Below are 19,893 nucleotides of genomic sequence, written 5' to 3' on the forward strand. Positions count from 1 at the left end.
ATGCGTGACGTCATGTCTGTCTCAGTTCTGTCCGCAGACCTCGTCCAGCTTTACTTTCCTCTGCTTCATATGTGCTAAAAATACTGTCCTCCCCATCAACCCTCGTCTTCTTGTAACCGAGCCACATCTGCACTGTTTTAAATCAGACATCCCGTCCTGTCCACCTCTTTGAACCCTTGTGTCTCTTTAAATACCTCTATTTATGGAGAAATATGCATGTGTAAACGCCACAGAGAAGATACTTTTTCCATTATTGTAAAATTCCAGAAAAGAAACGACACTGACACTGTAAAGAAAAACAAACATTTCAACTGAATTGTCCAGTTCTGGATTTATTTTGCGTCTGTCAGGAACAAACAGGCAGCGAGCTGAAACACAGCGTCTTAGAGGCTGAAAAAACAAATCTTTACAAGAGAAAGAAAAACAAAGAGCTTCTCAGAGTCAATCAGCTTAATGGAGGTGATTAGGTTGATGTTCTTAATGAGATGAAGCCTCTTAGGAAGAGCTGTTTTACTACTGCACACGCATCAGAGATTAACACTGGAGGAGGAAGTATTCAGATCCTTTACTGAGGTAACTCTGCTAATACCATTATTTTTACTATTTACAGAGGGAGCAGGTCCTCGTCTACAGAGATCACCATGTTGCACCACCATGTTTCTACAGTAGCCCAGAACGGACAAACCAAACTCTAGATAGAGACGTTCATATTTTCACATCGGCCACTGTAGATAGCAGCCCCTCTGTGACGAGAAGCATGGGAGATACAGGAGATACTGGTCCGTTTGTTTTAGACAGGAAGAGACCGCTGTGGATAATTCAGCTCCCGGTAAAAACCTCCTGAACGTCTGGATGTTAAGTTATCAGAGAACAAAGGTGAGCACACATTAGCAGGTGCTAGGCTAACAGCCGTCTTTGACATGCCAAACAGTGCTGGGGAAACACTGATTTGTAACGTGAAACTGCTTTATCCTGTGTTTTTACTGGTTTTAATCAGCTGGTCTGTTTGTTTTGTAGAGGACGAGACCTCTGCGGATAATTCAGCTCATTGTGAAAACCTCCTAAATGTCTGAATCAGAAATAAGGTGAGTACACATTAAGGTATCAGAGAAAATATGTGAGCACACCTTTGCAGGTGCTGGATGAGCGGCCCATCTGCGACATGCCATCTGGACTCTGGGACAAGCAGAGGACCTCTGCCCGAGGATCTCAAACTACATAAGGTAAATGTGGTGGAGTAGAGGTGGGAAGTAGCAAGAAAAGAAAATATTAAAGTACACGTACCTCAAATTTGGACCTAAGTACAGCACTTGAGTAAATATATTTAGTTACAGTCCACAGCAGCATCTAAAACGTGTAAACCAATAATTCTGCAAAGCTGTATTTGTACAATGACTTCCATAATTAAGTGCCTTTTATTTACAGCTTAAGCTCAGGATGAGTCTGCAGAGCTGCAGAATGTTGCATCTACAGCGTTAAAAAGGAGAATAAACAACAAGAAAAGTGCTGCAAACTAAGCTCTCACACCATCAAGTGTTGGAAGCTGTCAAGTGGAGCGGTGATACACCACACGACTCGCAACCTGACTTAAAACATCCGCAGACGCCCCGTGAGGGCAGTAAAAGGCCAATAAATGAAAGGAGCCGTGTTTATGTGCACCTGAAAGATCTGCTGGATGTTATAAAAGTGCAACAACAAGGATCAGCTTCCACTGCAGGAACAGAGAACCTGTGTTCCCTTTGTGTATGAAGATGTAACTAAGGTCTCATCATGGTGATTCTGTCCATCATCTGAAATGATAATTGGCCCCAACAGGACACTGCTTTTTTGTCACAAGTCAAACCGTTTGGGAACTAGTGGTCTGATCTTCAATAATGCATTATATTTTAATAAATTATCATATGTTCATGTTAAATCAAAATCCACAAAGTAACTATCTCTGTCAGATAAATGTAGACATGCACAATATTAACTCTGACACAACCTGGTCTCACAGAGATACATGAAATGACCACGGCCTCTTAACACCGCATCACATGATGGTGGCATGTAACGTGTTCAATGATGTGCCAGCACCACAGAAACAGCGCCAATGAAAAGTCAATCAGGATCCTTTGTCTTTGTAGACACACAATCTCCCTGGACAGCGTCAGGTCATAGGTAGGCTAGTGTAGAGCAAGAGATTTTCTGTCATTTTGAATTTTTTGAAAAACACTTCAAATGGATCTCTTCCTAGGAAGTTTGAGCGATCTGCATGAAACTGGGTGAACATAATCTAGGGACCAATATCTAAAGTTCCCTCTTGGCAAAAGTTGGGAAACTTACTAAAACTGAGCTTCTATAAGGCAATGAATATTGCGGAGGGCGTGGCTCATCACATAAAGGTGTATAACATCTCAAGGGTTTCACCCATCACCACGCAACTTTGTAGGCATATGACCACACATAATCTGAGGGGACCCCTCCATTATTGACCCCATCAAACAAAATGGGGGCGCTAGAGAGCTCATTTCTTATCTAGGCCTAACCTCCATATGGATTTTTACTAAACTTGGTAGATATGTAGAACAGGACGCCTCAAGGTGACTGGAGAAATTTAACTCTAATTGGCAACTGGGTGGCGCAACTTTGAGTCCAGCAAGGGAGGAGGTCTGCATAGTGGACAGGTCAAACAAATACAGGACTTTAACTCAGGAGACCACTGTTTGTGTCCTGTGTGAAACAGAGAGTCAGTGTTGAGATATTTTAGCTTTATGCACATATATACTTCATGTAACTACCTCACATTACAAGACGTTTCATGATGTAGTTGCGTGATGTATTTATGTCACGTTACAACATAATTATTTAACTCCCTATCCCAGCTGACACTGGGTGAGAGGCAGGCTTCACCCTGGACAGGTCACCAGACTATCACAGGGCTGACACATAGAGACAGACAACCATTCACACTCACATTCACACCTACGGACAATTTAGAGTCACCAATTAACCTGCATGTCTTTGGACTGTGGGAGGAAGCTGGAGCACCTGGAGGAAACCCACGCTGACACAGGGAGAACATGCAAACTCAGCACTGAAGGGCTCCTCCATCCTGGGGTTCAAACCAGCAACCCTCTTGCTGTAAGGCAACAGTGCTAACCACTGCACCAATGTGCCGCCCATTATATTAAATATACACTTTAAATCTTTGACAACATATTTTCAGGGTGTTTTTCTGAAGGAAAAAACTAGACGCCAAAAGTATCGCTGCAGATCACGAGCAGGCCTTGGTGCTCAGCACCACGCCACGTCCAGTGTGAACAGCCCAACTGCTTAACATATACTCTGAAAGCAAGCAGGCAGTGCTCCACTGAATCTTGGCACGCTTTGTGGCGCTCCTGCATCCAGTGTGTGCACCCGCCGAGACTGTTTGTTATTGACTCTCCAATGGCATTGTTTCTGTGGTGCTTAGAGGTTGTGGTCATGTCATGTGTTTCTGTGAGATCAGGTCGTCTGAGATGTGGTGGAGTCATGGATGGATTTACTGAATGGACCAGGCACACGCCCAGGTGCCCAAAGTGTCAGGGCCCCCCTGGCCTTCACCTGCAAAATGAGTGGAGTTAAAGTATAAAGTGGCATAACTTATAAAGTAAAGTACAAGTAGGCTAGCTCTTAATTGTACCAAAGTACAGTACTAGAGTAAATGTACTTAGTTACTTACCACCACAGCAATCCAGACCGCCTGCACTCTGACTCGTAAACTGGGGTTTGATTTCAGCAGCTCCCAGATGAGAGTTGGTGCTGCAGTTTGCACCCTGGAGGCTCTCTGGCACTTCTAAGCAGACAGTGATAGATTGATGAGATTAGAGAGCAGCATATCTGACACTGCTCTCTGATCCACCGGCCTGAAAGCGCTCAGACCTTTTCTAACGAGCCTCCGCCGGCGTCCCGGATCACATTTCAAAGACGGACAATGTCTACTGGGGAAAAAGAGCCATTTAGCCCACTGCCACTGTAATGTAAAAACCAGGTAGCTGCCTCTTTCCTTCCTGACAGCTCCGCTACGGATTCCTTCCTCAGTGCATCGAAACTCAGTGTTTTCTTTAGAGCAGCAGGGTATTCTATTTGGACGCACAGGCCATGAAATATGGTGCGTATCTGGGTTTGGCTGCGAGCCAGGTGGAGGGTCGGCATGTCGGCCAACGGGACGGTGATGAATCGCTCAGATTTCACCTCAGTCACACAGCTGGCCAGCTGGAAACAGAGCTGCACTCTTTTGGAAGACAGTAAATGGAGGACAGATTGTTTTCTGAATGTTAATGTATGTCTTCATCACGAAAGAATCAAAGCTGATATTGTCCAAAAGGAACTCTGGAGTTAGATTTCACATTTCCCCTCATCTTACACACACATTATTAAAAACGACTGATGTGATGTTGTAAAATGTTTTCTTTTTGTATTTCCTTTCTTAGTCCAGTCATCGCCAGAAAATGTTGGCATCGCACATTTCTGCAAACCACAGATTCGTTACATTTCTACATTTCCTACATATCATATCAGTGTTGTTAAGGCGACGTAGTTCTGATTACATGTATATGAGCTGACTTTGGCGTGGGGAGGTGGAGGGGATGATGGATGGCATGAGACCTGGGTGAGATGGCTACCAAGCTGCAGACAACTGTTCGAGGCCAACACAACAAAACCAGTAGCGGTGATTGTGGCACCAAAACTAAGTGTTTCTAGCAACACATCCCAGCATTTTCAGCTCTATTCTGCTACCAAAACTGGGTGTTTTTTTTAGCAACATAATGTGGCATTTCTAGCAGCAACTGTGCCTCCAAAATTAGGTGTTTTTAGGGACATATTGCAGCATTTTCAGCAGTGATTGTGCCACTCAAACTAGATTGTTTTTAGTGATACATTGCTGAATTTCCAGCAGAGACTGATCCACCAAAACTGGATATTTTTGTGGGACAAATGGCATCATTTCCAACGGCGATTGTGCCATTAAAACTTGATGGTTTTTAGAAACACATCGCTGCATTTACACATTTCTAGCTGTTATTTTGCCTCCAAAACTTGGTGTATCTTAGTGACACAATGCAGCATTTCCAGCGGTAATTGTGCCATCAGAACTGGGTGGTGTTTAGCGACAAATTTTGACATTTCCAGCAGCGATTGATTTACCAAAACTGGATGTTTTTATCATCACACTGTGGCATTTCCAGCAATATTTGTGCCAGCAAACCTTTTTAAAAAAAACATTTTTAATGACAGGTGGCTGCATTTCCTGCAATGATTGTGCCACCAAAACTGGGTGTTTTTTAGTGACACATCACATTCTCATCAGCAAACGTGCCACTGAAACTGGTTATTTCAAGCCAAATTATGATCTTTTAACCAAGTGCTTTTTGTGCCTAAACATAAACAACTATAAACTACAACATTTTTGAAAAGTAATAAAACCTAAAGTTTTAACATATATAATGATTAAAACTCTGTGTGTGTGTGTGTGTGTGTGTGTGTGTGTGTGTGTGTGTGTGTGTGTGTGTTCCAGGTTTTTCTCCTCACTGACTTGGTCAATCCATGTGAAATTTGGCACAGTGGTAGAGGGTCATGGGAGGATGCCAATGAAGCAATATTACATCAATTGGCCAAAGGGGGGCGCTATAGCAACCCATTGACATGTCAAACTTTGAATGGGCATATCTCCTGCCCCGTATGTGGTAGAGACATGAAACTTTGCACAGAGATGCCTCTCCTCATGAGGAACACATTTGCCTCAAGAACCCATAACTTCCGCTTACATAGATTTTCCACCATTTTGAATTTTTTGAAAAACACTTCAAATGGATCTCTTCCTAGGAAGTTTGAGCGATCTGCATGAAACTGGGTGAACATAATCTAGGGACCAATATCTAAAGTTCCCTCTTGGCAAAAGTTGGAAAACTTACTAAAACTGAGCTTCTATAAGGCAATGAATATTGTGGAGGGCGTGGCTCATCACATAAAGGTGTATAACATCTCAAGGGTTTCACCCATCACCACGCAACTTTGTAGGCATATGACCACACATAATCTGAGGGGACCCCTCCATTATTGACCCCATCAAACAAAATGGGGGCGCTAGAGAGCTCATTTCTTATCTAGGCCTAACCACCATATGGATTTTTACTAAACTTGGTAGATATGTAGAACAGGACGCCTCAAGGTGACTGGAGAAATTTAACTCTAATTGGCAACTGGGTGGCGCTATAACAACAGAAAAATGCTTAAAAATGGCTAAAATGCGACCGATAGCTGTGGCTCCCCCTGTGGACCAATGTTGGTGTTTTTTCTAATTTTAGGTATGACTAAATCATGGTATGGTATGCTGTACTCAATGGGTATGGACTAGTTTGTTACAAAATAATGGTTTTCAAGAACAAACATTACCAACATTTGTTCTGGGGAATGGGTTGTTTTTACCAGACCATTGAAAATTGTAAATCAACATGACTTCTTTAGCTCTATTTAATATTTTCCATTCTTAGTTTAAGGCAAATTAAAATATTTTAGGATTTAATATTTGTTTGACAGTATGTTACTTATGTGAGCTCCTGCACCTTTCCTCTTAACTGAGCCTTCATGTCACTTGCCATTATTACAAATTATTTTATCCAGTGGTTCATTATTATTGCCGTCTGCCTTGCAGTCCACCACTGGACAGTCTGAAGAGCTGCAATGCATTTTGGGTCTGTTGAGCTCATGTCTCATACTCACAAATTCTTGCAAATCTAGAATAGGCTACATCCGGCTAGTTTGTTGGAGGAGAGATGTTCCAACAGTGCTCCATTATCCCCACTGGTGCAGAGGAAATTTACTCAAGTACTGCACTTAACTACAATTTTGAGACACTTTTACTTTACTCAAGTATATCCAATTTAGGCTTCTTAATACTGCTGCTTCATTTCAGGAGTAAAAATATACTTTTCAGACTTATTAAATATGATGCTGTATCGATTAAAGGCCACATAGTGTTTTCAGTTATGTTGCAGATTAGATCTCCTCAGGATGGAGTTGTGTGAAGCTCTGTTGGGATTTATGTGACGTCATCATGGATTTATAAGAATGATAAAGTTGTAAACAAATAGAGCGCCCCTGAAGTCTTGAAAAAAAGTTGTTTTTTTATCTTGTTGCACATGACAATAACTATCTTGTGTGGAAAAAAATAAATAATCATCTTTGAGGACCTTTGAAGGCTCCATCAGTCTGATGGAGGCCATTTTGCACAGTGAGTACTTTTACTTTCCATACTTTAAGTACATTTTGCTGGTTATCTTATGTACTTTCTCCACACACACCAAATATTTTCATTTAATGCAATGATAATAAGAAATTAAGAAACTATTGAGCTGCCTCCACCATCATCTGTTATCACTCAGTGAATCACTCACTTTGCATGTGTTTTTTTCACAGAGCATTCGTCTAATTTTGAAGTTTGTTTTCAGCAGCAGCAGCAGCGTGCTCACATCACAGTGTGTATGTACTGTCGGCCCAGCGGGATGTGACGCGCTAATCCTTCCTTTGGGGAAACGTTGGAGGAGGAGGAGAGCTGCTGCTGACAGCTTCACAAACAACCCCCGCTGCTGCTGCTGCTGCTGTCGTCTGCCGAGTGGACTCGGCCTGCAGCTGCACTCTGAACACACTCGTGTTTATCTGGTGTCTAATGTCTCTGAGATTAACTGAGATTTACTGCTGCTCTGCATCTCTGAAGTTGAGTTGTGATGATTGTAACGGATCATTAGATCAAACCCCCTTTATCATCATTTTAGGCCTGTTCATAAATATATTCCTGCTACACACACAGCTGGGTCAGGTCGAGTCAGTCTCACTGATGCAGCCCAAAATCACAAATTTGCCTCAAAGTGGCTTTTCAACATCTGTGTGGTACATACATGTGTTGCTGCGTGCACCAGAAGAAAACTTCATCCAGGTAGCAATATAACAAGTTGTTAAAATCAGTCCCACCTTTACCAGCTGCAACATTAAAGGCTGTACATGTGAGGTTTTGGACATTAAAGCCCCCCTCCAGTGGCATTTTTATATTTCAGTCATGTTGTGACAATGTTGATTAGCCACACTGTTTGACAAATATTTTTTGACAAATTACCTAATTTTGTGCTCAAAGTTAGAAATAGAAGGTTGCTGCTAAAACAGGAAGATGACTTATGACTACAGTAGAGTCAGCGTGTCATATGTCATCCTCCACGCTTGCGCAGGCGTACTGTTATAAACATCATACACATTATTGTGAGCTAGCCAGTCAGCTTATCTTGTATCTTACCATGATGACTGCATCGTGGCCTCAGTTATTCTTCTCTGCGTAGTTGCCCTCCACCGTAGTTTATGTGTGGTTTATTTTCATGACAGCATTTATAGCCTTCCGCTTTCTCTCTGCTACAGTGCACCCAGGTCTACTGTCTGAAATGCAGTTGCGGGACATGTTGAAAGTTTGCACCGTCCACCAGCACCGCCCCCCCACGGACGCAGGGAAGTGTACGACTTACAGTCAAAAAGTTAATATGACAGAAAAACATAAAAAGAATCACAGTGCTGCTTGGAGCAGTGTTACGTGACACTGTAAATGTAATCACCGAAACCTTGTTGGTAACGAGTTATATTACTTTGGCACCGCTAACACGTATATTACTGTCACTCCCAATAATGTTTGTACACACTTTGTCACTTTTTATACCATGTTACCTTTATTGTCTTAATCTCTGACTTTTTCCTCCTAAAATTACAAGTTTAATCTTTAAACATTTTGACTTTATTCTCGTAGATTTACAATTTTATTCTTGAAGATTTACAACTTTATTCTCATAAGATACTGACTTTATTCTCATTATAGGCTATTATGACTTCATTCTCATAATATTATGACTTTATTCTTGTAAATTTACGACTTTATTCTCGAAATCTAAGTTGTTGTCTTTATTCTTTAACATGGCTGTAATCCTTCTTGGTAAAACACAACCCTGCAAGTAGGAGTTTGAGGGTTTATCAGACACAGCAGTTTTTACAAATGTAAGAAAATATTTTACGATTCTAGAATGAAAGTTGTAAGTCTTATTTTTTTGTGCTCGCTATAACATTGTGAAGTCTGAACATTTTTAGGTGAAGGCTCCAAATGAGGCCACTCGGTGTTCTTGCTCCCCCTGCACTCTGTATTATTTCTGTAATGTTTCTGTATTTTAAATTATACATAAATAAAAACAAAGATGCGATGTCATCATGAAAATTGTCACTGTCACCTTTTTTCTTTAGACCTTCAAACATTCCCCGACGTGAAGAAAAGAAAACAAAAAACAGGTCGTTGCGTAATATCCGCGCAGCTTTGATGCTCGTGAACGCGCCTTCGAAAGGAACCCTGGGAACGACAAGATGGCGGGACGTTCAAAAACTCCGCCGACAGGCCGCATTTACATCAGAATAAACTGTAAATAAAGTACAATTTTACGGGAATCTGTCAACCGACAAACCGTCAACTGATCGCCCGGTAACGGCCGGTAAACATGAACCTTTGCCGCGGGAAGTTGGACCCTCCGTGCGGTCTGACAGGCTCCCCGCTGCAGCACCAGGCAGCCACAACAAAACCAAACCGACTGAGGAGAAGCTTCAGGCAGACACAGGTCGACCCTCCACAGAGCCAACAGCCGGGTCAGTGACTGTATTCATGTTCGTTTGGTGTTACTGTAGGTGTTTGAAGTTGTTTCTCATAGTTGCCTGTCGCTGGTGTCTGCTGTGGCGGGTACAACCCCCACAACGTCCCGCTGTGCTGCACTTGTACCAAACTACGTTCAAATTTCTCGCATTTTTAAGTTTTCTTGTATATACAAGAAATATCCTGGATCACAAAACATGACTAAGTACATTTTTACAAACCACAGTTCTCAGTCTTTAATTCGGCGTACAACAGGCTTACCACGTTGCTGTTATGGCTGTAAAATTCAAAGTTAAATCAATAGTTTGCCCCTTTTTCCTGCGTCGTGATCAACCAAAACAAGCCTCTGACTGCGTTTGAAAACAGTGTGATATGAAGGGTAGATTCAGATTTAAGTAGAATATAATACTCCCTGTTGGATTATGTGTACAGGGAATTTACCTTAAGACTCACACAAACCTTCATTAATTTAATCGTGTGTACATGTTTTTCATATCAACAAAACTACATTAAATTTTCATACTTTTTTAACTGCAAGTTAACAGAACATATGAAGCAGGCAGTTTGTGTCTTTCTTTAGTAAAACTGAACATGTATATTATGTGTATTCACAATATTATTATTCATCATTACGCCTAAGCAGTGTCTGCCCTACTTAAGTGTCCTTTAGCAAGACACAAGCCCTGACCTCTGACCTCTAGTGCAGAAAAAGACACTTACAGAAAGTTAACTGCAGCAAAATAGGTTAAGCAGTAAATGTTTGGGAATCTGTTCTTGAGTCAGTTATTTGTATTCCCACTCCTCCAGATTTCAAGACTCCGACCAGAATCCCAAGATCCAGAGCAGTCAGTGTTTTCAGTGGAGAGTCTCCGCAGAATGACTCCGACTTTCAGCAGGACATCATCTGGGACGCCACCTCTCCTTCACCCAACAGACTTGGTAAACGTTAGACTCCCAAGTGTCCTAATAAGGTTCATCATTTCAATTACTGCTGCAAAGTGTGGACAGTCAAGTAATTCACAATGTGTCTGTCGTCTCTGGGGAAACAAAAATGACAAATACTTGATGTTTCCAGCCCATTTTATCCTGTTTTCTGTCACTGTAAAGTTAACATCTTTGGCATAATTAATGTTGCAGGTTAATGTTTTGGCTTGCTGGTTGAACAAAACAAGCTGATTTGAGCTGTGTGGTGTTTCTGTTTTTCTTTTCAGGTAAAAGAGGCAAGAAGCAGCGTGCTGGAGTTGTGAACATCTCAGAGATTGTTAACAGGATCGCTCCAAAAGTCAGTAACACTGTTGTCTGAAACACATTTGAATTCTTGAACCTACTTTGTAAATGATTATCAGTGTTTCCACTGTTAGCGACTGTGCTCTGAATCACAGCTCAGATCGGCCAAATCAGAGCCAATAAACATCCTGTATTAATATTCCTGTGGTGTTGTTGTCTCTCTGAAGCATGGCAGACCGAAGGTTGCAGAGCCAACTTTACAGCAGTGGATCGGAGACAGCGCCACCATTCCCTGCACGCCAGACGTTCAAGTTCCCAAACCCAAGAAGAAGTCCCCGAGGTAGGTTCAGGAGAAGCAACAAATACCAGTGTGTTTGCTGTGATGTTTATGAAACAGAGCTGTGAACTGTGATGACATCATGGCTGTTAATGAGCCTCAGGTTTTTATCTTCATCCTGTCATTAGGAATCTATAAGCTCATTTAAAGGTCCAGTGTTTAAGATTTAGGGAGATTTAGTGGCATCAAGCAGTGAGGATTGCAGATTGCTACCAGCTGAAATGTCTGCCTGTTACAGTTGTGTCGGGAGATTTTTACCAGGAGCTGAATTATCCACAGAGGTTAAAAACAAATAGACCAGGTGATTTAAACAGGTAAAAACACTGAATAAAGCAGTTTCCCATCACAAATCAGGGCTTCTTCTACCCTGTTTGGCATGTCTCAGACAGGCTGCTATTCCACCACCACCACCACCAGGAGTTTTTTACCGTGAGTTAAATTATCTGCAGAGGTCTGTTCCTCTCCAAAACAAACTGCCCTGTGATTTAAACAACTTAAAACACTGAATAAAGCAGTTTCAAGTTATAAATCACTGTTTTTCCAATGGTGTTGGCATGTTGGAGACAGGCTGTGTGTCTAGCACCTGCTGACGTGTGATCCAGATCCAGATGGACCCCATGATTAAGACCGGTAAAAACACTGTATAAAGCAGTTTCATGTTTAAAGAAAATCAGCATATTTTCGACGCTGCTTGTGCAGAGGAGCTGCTAACTACAGTGGCCGGCGTGAAAACATGAACAGCCCTACTAGAGCCAGTGTTACGGTGGGCTACTGTGGAAACATGATGGTGCAGCATGGTGATCTCTGTAGACGAGGATCTGCTCCCTATGTAGATATAAACAGCTCATTCTCAGGTAACAAAAACACAACAATTCTTATTTTCAGGTGATAATACACTGAAGAAAATATACTTATTATATTCTATTCCATTTCTGCTAATATATCCCCCTAAATCCTTCACACTGGAGCTTTAAGGAAATTTGTATCTGTGACATGTGGTCAGATTATCTTGACGTCATTACAGTAAACATGTACTTTTGTTTTGTCGCAGGCCAAACGGAGTGGATGACCTGCTGAAGCTGGCCAAACAGTTTGACTTCAACATGTTTCGTCAGGATGAAGAAGAAGCGGAGGACTTGCACCAGCAGAGTCTGGAGCTCCTGTCAGAAGACATCCTGGATTGGGAGAATGGTTCTCAAAATGACTTTTCACTTTCGCTTCCTGGAAACAGTCACCCAGCTGTGAAGCCAGTGGCGGCGGCGGCGGCGACGACAGCAACTGAGACAGACGTGCAGCTCCAGCTGGATCAATATATGGAGGACGATTTGGATTTCCTGTTTGATGGACCGACCCAACATGTCAGCGGGAATCTGAGTCAGGTGTCATCAGCTCAGCCGTCACAAGTGAAACCTTCTTCCGCTGAAGCTTCTGGGAAACTGTCTGCTTTCTCGCACAGTCCCACTGCTGGTGCTTCAACGACCAACACAAAAGGAGTTTCAGCAAAAGATGAGTTTGAGGACGATTGGGAAAACGATGACTTGCTGAATGACTCTTTAGTGCTGGAGATGACACAAAATCCACAGAGCTTCATTGCTCCAAAGCACTGTTCAACCCAAAAACCACCCAGTCAGATAAAATATCAAAGGCAAAGTCCAGCAACTGTCCAATCAGCTGTTTCTAAAGTGGAAAAGGACAATGTGAGACCAAGAACTACTTTTAAACTGGAGTCTAATCCTAATTTTTTTGTGGGAAAAACCCAGACGGACGCACGGACAAACTCGAAGGATTACAACTCAAAAACAGCAGAAAAAGACTCTCAGCAGAAGTTTTCATCTGTTAAGAGTGTTTTAGTCGAGGTGGGCTCTCAGCGTACCTGGCAGACAAACACAGTGAAGTCAGACACACAGTTTCATCAAAGGACCTCTGTTGCCAAACACAACACGGCTGCGTCGCACACATCAGCTACACAAACAACTCAAAGCTTTCCAATAAAACCTGCGGTGGTTTCATTCCACAGTGAGACGCCTGCCGTCTCTGACCTCCTGGATGAGGACTTGTCTTCATTCTTCTTGTCCGACCCAGTTTGGGACGACCTCGCTGACGACGACCTGCTGTGTGAAATGTGTGAAGATTTGGAGAACCAGATCCAGAGTGCTGAGAACGTTTTCATCAAACAGACCCAGTCTAATCAGAGAGCAGCTCTGCAGCCGTCCAACAGGAACCTGCAGCCAGCCAGTCAGCAAACTTTCCAATTCAAAAAACAAACGCCAACAAGTCTTCCACATGCTTCAGGAAGACCAGCTGGTGGTTTTGGCTATAAAGTGGCTGGAGGTCACACACAAGTGAAAAACACTTCAGGATCCACAAACAGCTCAACGTGCGTGCAGAGGAGCAGCTGGGTCCAGTCAGCACCGCAAGGAAACTCCCACAAAGACCAGTTCACCTTCAAGAAGCCAAACAACCCAGTTCCTACCGTGACCACCACAGGTAAGAGCACGTCCACACGGAGCACAGCGCCCTCCTCCTTCAGACACATGTTTTAATATCACAGCAGATTCAGGCGGACAGAGACAGAGAGGTCTTGCACTGATGACCCAACGACAACCACATCATCAAGTCAGTTTGACAGTTTGTGAATGGATAAATTAAACAAACAAAATCTTGCAAAATCAGTGAGATCATGTTAAGCTTCCAAATCCTAACCATTCTTCCACAAAAATATGATTTAATGGAGTGGTGCCTATTTCACCACAGTAGGGGCGGGTGACATGGCCATAAAATAATACCACAATATTTCAGGGTATTTTTGCGATACGACAAATGAGTAAAATCAATATTTCATTATTAATTCAAGAACATAAACTGCAACGAAATCAGTGATATATTTTTACAGTTTGCTTCATATATTAAGTAAAAACTGAAGAAAAATGATCTCTTATTTCTTCAGTTTGTGAACAACAACAGTAACTCAGAGTGAGATTCAGATTCAAATACAAAAAATGTCCCCTGGGATCTATATATATATAAATCAACAGCTGATTTTCTTCTTTTAGTAAAATCCTAAATGATTGAGTTGTTTCTTTTTCCACCTGGACCTTTATGCTCTGCCATTTCTCCTCTAATCATCATGCTGTAACCTGTGACAGGCTGTTATGATACCACAGCTGTCACACATTCACATATATGGAGTTTATTCATGTAGGTTTACATCACCAAAGGTTTATGACAGAATCAGAGAGGAGAGGGAGAGACGCTGTGCTGCTGCCAGAGAAGCCGCTGAATGAGTTCCCTCTGAGCGCTAAGAGAAGGAAAACATTCAGGACGCCACACTTTATTCCACACTACTGAAGCTGCTCCTCTTTTTGGAACCATCGCACCACCAGTCACTAATAATTTCACTGGCAGCCATGATTGTTGTTGCCGTGGGTAACAGTATGACATGTCAACAAGTTGAAATATCCCGAGTATCATGATATGAATTTTTCATATGAAAAAATATACCAGTATTTTCGTGAAGGAGATGATATGACACACCTAACAGTTATTTGATATATTTGGTCTGAACTTGACTTCAAGATTAAAGAGATTCCTGAAGTAATTTTTACTCCCACTGAAGCTTATTATTTATTATGATGGTCAGTAAGTTCTTTAAAGACATACTTACATGATATTTTCCAGCTAACGTGTTACTGAAAAATAACAAAATGGTCGCCAGTGTTAGTGCATTGAGTCTGTGTGAACAGTGTTATTGACCACTAAGGTTAGTGCTGACTTCTTCTTCAATAAAACTCGAGCCTCACTCGAAGACATCGATATTTTTTCTTCAGCCTTTTTCGGTGTATCAGTTTAAAATAAATGATGAATGCTAAAAGGAGACGAGGCAGCTGTTTAAGATGAGGAGCAGCAGGTTCTTACTGCATTTTGAGCGAACATCAACGCTCCAGCATGTCATGAAGGTAAGCAGCTGTTTTTACTGTGATGTTTCTGTTACATCACCTGAGTCACACTGCGTCACAGCTCGCTATATCACTCTGTGGAAATGCTTGTTGTTGCACTGTCACTGTGGTTAGTGTAGAAACTTTGGTGCCCACAGTTTGGGAAACTGTCTCTGGCTTCACCACAAGAAACATGAAGACAATAGAAACAGTAAAAAAAACTGAGGTTGATGTTCAAGGGTAACAAATAGGGTTGCAAAGGGCTGGTAAATTTCTGGAAGATTCACGTAAATTATCCAAGGGAAGTTAAGCGCTGGAATTCTGGAAGTGTTGCACAATTTCAATGTAAAATCGTACTGTTTCAAAGTGAACTGATTTGGGGGAAATATACACACAAAATGGAGAATTATGATTATTTAATTGAATCATTTTTCACTATTCACTGCAGTCAGCTGCGCTCTTCATCAAACATACAGATCATTAGCAAGCATCCGGTTAAAAATGAATTAGCATGGATAGTGAAAATGAGGCTGACGTGGAAGAAGTCCACGGAGAGGATGTGGAGGTCTGAGAGGAAGCCTCTTATTTTGGAGGGGACTAACAGGGAATGCTGTGTTGTTGTGGTTGTTCAATGAAAGTTCAATACAGTATTAAATGAGTCAACTTATTTAAAGATATACTTTGCAGGATGTTTCTAAAAAGTCAAGGCCAAAACTGTAGAATATAGTGCTGCGTACTTATACTGTCATGATGATGTTAGTGACGTGTAGGCGGAGTAATACAATGTTTATGGGTCTAGTACCCGGTCTAGCGGAGTGCATGTAATGCTGGCTACAAGTGTGTAATAAAGTAACACTCTTGGAGTTAAAGACAAGCCTATGGATATCCGTCATGTATGTCGAGTCATCCGGTCATGAAGAACCGTAACAAAAACACATGGGTCATAGATGCGATGCGACATATCTGCCGCAGCATGCCGACAGCAGAGCGCGTCATTATGTCCAACTGAAGCTGCTACACTGACCATGGAGGCCATGCTTGCCCGCGCAGGCACGGCGCTGCCCTTCCCTCTAAGTCATCACTTATGACCCACTCTCACGCCGTACATTTACGTGACATTAGAGAAAATCGATTTATCGTGTCAGTCTCACTAAAACTGGACTTTTAAAAAACGTGTTGGTCCGATTGAAACTGTGCAAAGTCAAATTTCTAGTCCGACGAATGCGGCTGGGAGTTGAATTCCTCCTGCATGTATACAGTCAATCAGACCCAAACTGGCCGAGGCGCTCTGAGCATGCTCCACAGTTTCCGCCCCGGGCTTTGAGCCAGAAGTCCAATAGCATTAAATGTGTAAGAGAAGAAGAAGCCGGTAACAACATGGCGAAATCTACATCCAGAGCCGTGACTTTTTGGACGCACCAAATGTACAGAGCTGTAAAGTTGTCCACCATGGTACCAGTTAGCAGCTAGCTAACCATAGCTAACTTGTTTGTCCATTGTTTGGTCTGTGACGTAATAGGTCAACAGGAAAAAGGTCCAATACTAACAAGCTGAAAGGGGGCATATCTCCACCTATCGTAGAGGAGTTGCACATACTTGGCTCAATAAATGGATTCCCCTCCCGTGCTTGTATACTGGGACAAGGACAGTAGGCCAGTTAGATGGACTAGTCGAGCTGTCTCCGTGCTTGTGAACGTAGCGAGGAGACTCAGCCCTCTGTCTAGATTTTCTTATTTTCCTCTTATCTTCTGTGTTTGGGATGTTTATGAGCGTTTACCCCCACAGCGCTCAGGTGAGGTCGGGGCTTTCTAAAAACATAGGCCGTAAGCAGCAGGTATCCAAGAGACGCAGCGCCGAAAAATGCAAATATAGTGAGCTAACGTGCCAAATCTGGGGTTGGCTTTGACTTTCACTGTTGAGCGTGTTTATAAACCGTGACCAACAATCCTGCAGAGTGTACCTTTAATTACAGTTCAACTTAACTTTACTGTTGATTGTTTTTCATTTCAAGTAGAAGGGTGTAGAGTTATGTCTTTGAGATCTGGCTCTGTACCTTTTTAAACTGACTTTCCATTCACTTGTATTTCACATAATTTAGTCTTTAGTCATTAATTATTGTAACGTTTGTCATAGTTTTAGTTTAAAAAGATTTTTTGTTTAATAGTCTTTGTGGAGTAACAGTCCTCAGATGTTTGGTGATGAAATTGACTCTCTGTATCTTCTGTGTTTTCTCTGCAGCTGTGGGTAAATGTTCAGCAGCAGAGATCGAGCTGAAGAAGCAGCAGGCGATGGAGAGAAGACGTCAGAGACTGCAGGCTGCCCAAAACCTTCGAGCTCCCACCTGACGGAGACGAATAACAACAAGCTTGTCTCACCTCACCTGCATGACGAAGAAACCTGCCGTCAGAGCTCCACCTGCTCAGACCTGCTGTTTGTTGGCACCAGTGTAGGTTTCTGATGACTTTCTCACATGTGAGAATTTAAATCTCTGAATCAGTTCGACCAACATTTCTTATATAAATTGATGCTCTTGTAAAATTAAACTGTACATGTACTGTAATATGATTAATGTCTTGTTTATATTCTATCAGACTTTTTTTTAAAAGTTTTTTGTTTTTTAAATCAAGTCACGCCTTTAAAGGAATAATTCAGCGTTCTAGAAAAATACGCTAATTAGATTTTTTCTGAGTGAGATTAGCAGTGTGTGTGTGTGTGTGTGTGTGTGTGTGTGTGTGTGTGTGGCCCTTTCTACACAGAGATGCAGTTCAGAGCCGCTGCGAAGTTCCTTTCTTACACAGCCTTTCCGTTTTTAAACAGCACCAAGCAATGGCGGCAACATGTGTAATTTTAAACAGGCACAACAGATGTGACATTAACACAACAGCATCAGCCTCTAGTGTGACATATAACATAAACATCAGCAGCGCATTATAAACAGCAACAATGGCATTAACATGGCAACAACAATCACTTACCATCCCCGTTATATGGCGTCTGATCTCGTCTTCTGCTTGGAGGGTAAGAAGCTCCTGGACCTCATTGTTTCCCCAATTTGTGGACGTTTTTGGCCGCTGTTCTTCTTCTTTGAGTTAGCTGCTAACTGCTACAAAATTCTTTTTAAACCTCCCGGCAGTGGGTCACACACACATAACACACTATCAAAACGTCACCACTGTCTATTTCACAGTCACATCCTGCTGGCTGTCCCTTTTACTCAAACGTAGATTCGGCATCGTCACTACCTCCGCTGCCGGCTTAAAGGCAAGACAACTCCCCCAGTTCTATGATTGTGTCTTTTATAAGGAACGATGATACGGAATAACAGCCTGATATTCCTGCCTTGAACAGGAAGTCTAAAAGGAGCTTGTGTGTGTTCAGCACAGAGCTGGAGTCAGGGCTTAGTTAGCCTAGCTTAGCATAAAGACAAGAAGCAGGGGGAAATGGTCTGCTTGTCTCTGTCCAAAGTTAAAAAATACACCGGGCAACACCTCTAAAGTTCACCGAGGCAATGCTAACAGTTTGCCCCTGCTTCCAGTCTTTATGTTAAGCTAGGCTAACCACTTCCCGACTCCAGCTCTGCACTGAACGCACAGACATGAGAGCGGTGTCTAACTTCTCATCTCACTTAGTCCAGAGGTTTGGGAGGTAATTTGTCTTCTCTCAGATGAAAAGACGGATGTCAGTTAAATTTCAGGCTAGCATCTTCCCCCTGCTCGCAGTCTTTGTGCTAGGCTAGGCTAACCACACGCTGGACAGGCAACAAAAGGATTTTCCAAAATGACGGACTGTTCCTTTAAGAAATTCTAGTATTCAGATTGATTTCTTTCTTGATCATGAACACGAGGAGTCACTGTTCTCACCCAGCTGTGTGCAGTTTTCTTTTTTATTCGCTTGATTTTCTGTAAAGCACTTTAACTGACCGATTAAAGTTTTATTGTTGATGTCATCTCTGGTTTTAGTCTTGTTGTTGGATATTTCATGTGATAGAGAGGCACAGCAAAGAGCCTCAGATCAGTTTGTGACAGGCGTTCAGACATCTATGAAAACACTTTTTAATGGTTGGTTGACTGATCTGTACAAAATGCAGCAGGATTTAATGGCATCTAGTGGTGACATTGCAGATTGCAATCAACTGAAACTTCTCCTGTGTGCCAAGCTTGTAGAGTTTGCCTCTTTATTAGCAAATGGGTGTGCACAACACACTGATACAGTCAATTTAAAATTAATTCATAAGTTACTGTATAGGCCCAGGTGAATATTGTAATAGTAATGGCTGGTTATCACAAAATCCCACGGCACACCAGTGAACTGCAGCACACCATTTGAGAACCACTGATATGGACCACACTGAAGTACAAATCCTTGAAAGTTTGGGAAAAGTCATGAAATTTACTTGTGTGTGATTAAATCTTCAGTGGATAACTTTCCACGTAATGCAACATAACAGTAAAATTATTCTCTGAGGTTGTCGACGTCTGTGTGACAACATTTTGTTTAGCATCAGCTACCTTTCTTCATTTTCTCCTCATCTCAGCGGGGTTTCTGTGAAGTGCTGTAAAGTTGAGTTTATTCAAAATACATTAAACACACATTAAACATGGCTTAATAGAGACAGTTTCAAACACAAGTACACAAATCAGCTTCACTATAACTCGCAGCATTCACAGACAAACACTTGTCTTTATCTGGACACATTTTCCCCACAA

General features: G+C 42.1%; 1 protein-coding gene across 1 annotated transcript; it reads left to right on the forward strand.

Annotated features, from left to right (window-relative positions):
- Nucleotides 1–9,394: 9,394 nt before the first annotated feature.
- etaa1a (ETAA1 activator of ATR kinase a) lies at nt 9,395–19,133 on the forward strand. Its single transcript, XM_033623537.2, has 6 exons — nt 9,395–9,684; nt 10,496–10,627; nt 10,900–10,970; nt 11,143–11,255; nt 12,304–13,739; nt 17,426–19,133. The coding sequence occupies exons 1-6, from the start codon at nt 9,540–9,542 to the stop codon at nt 17,530–17,532; spliced, it is 2,004 nt and encodes a 667-aa protein (XP_033479428.2). The 5' UTR covers nt 9,395–9,539; the 3' UTR covers nt 17,533–19,133.
- The last annotated feature ends 760 nt before the right edge of the window (nt 19,134–19,893 follow it).

Source organism: Epinephelus lanceolatus, chromosome 3 (assembly GCF_041903045.1).
Source record: "Epinephelus lanceolatus isolate andai-2023 chromosome 3, ASM4190304v1, whole genome shotgun sequence".
In the NCBI taxonomy this organism is placed as follows: Eukaryota; Metazoa; Chordata; class Actinopteri; order Perciformes; family Serranidae; genus Epinephelus; species Epinephelus lanceolatus.

Bases quoted from the DNA above. Each gene is read 5' to 3' on its own strand.
- etaa1a (XM_033623537.2), top strand. From the start codon at position 9,540: ATGAACCTTTGCCGCGGGAAGTTGGACCCTCCGTGCGGTCTGACAGGC. The intron at 10,628-10,899 runs GTAAACGTTAGA...TTTTCTTTTCAG, and splicing joins TCCTTCACCCAACAGACTTG to GTAAAAGAGGCAAGAAGCAG. The intron at 11,256-12,303 runs GTAGGTTCAGGA...GTTTTGTCGCAG, and splicing joins CCCAAGAAGAAGTCCCCGAG to GCCAAACGGAGTGGATGACC.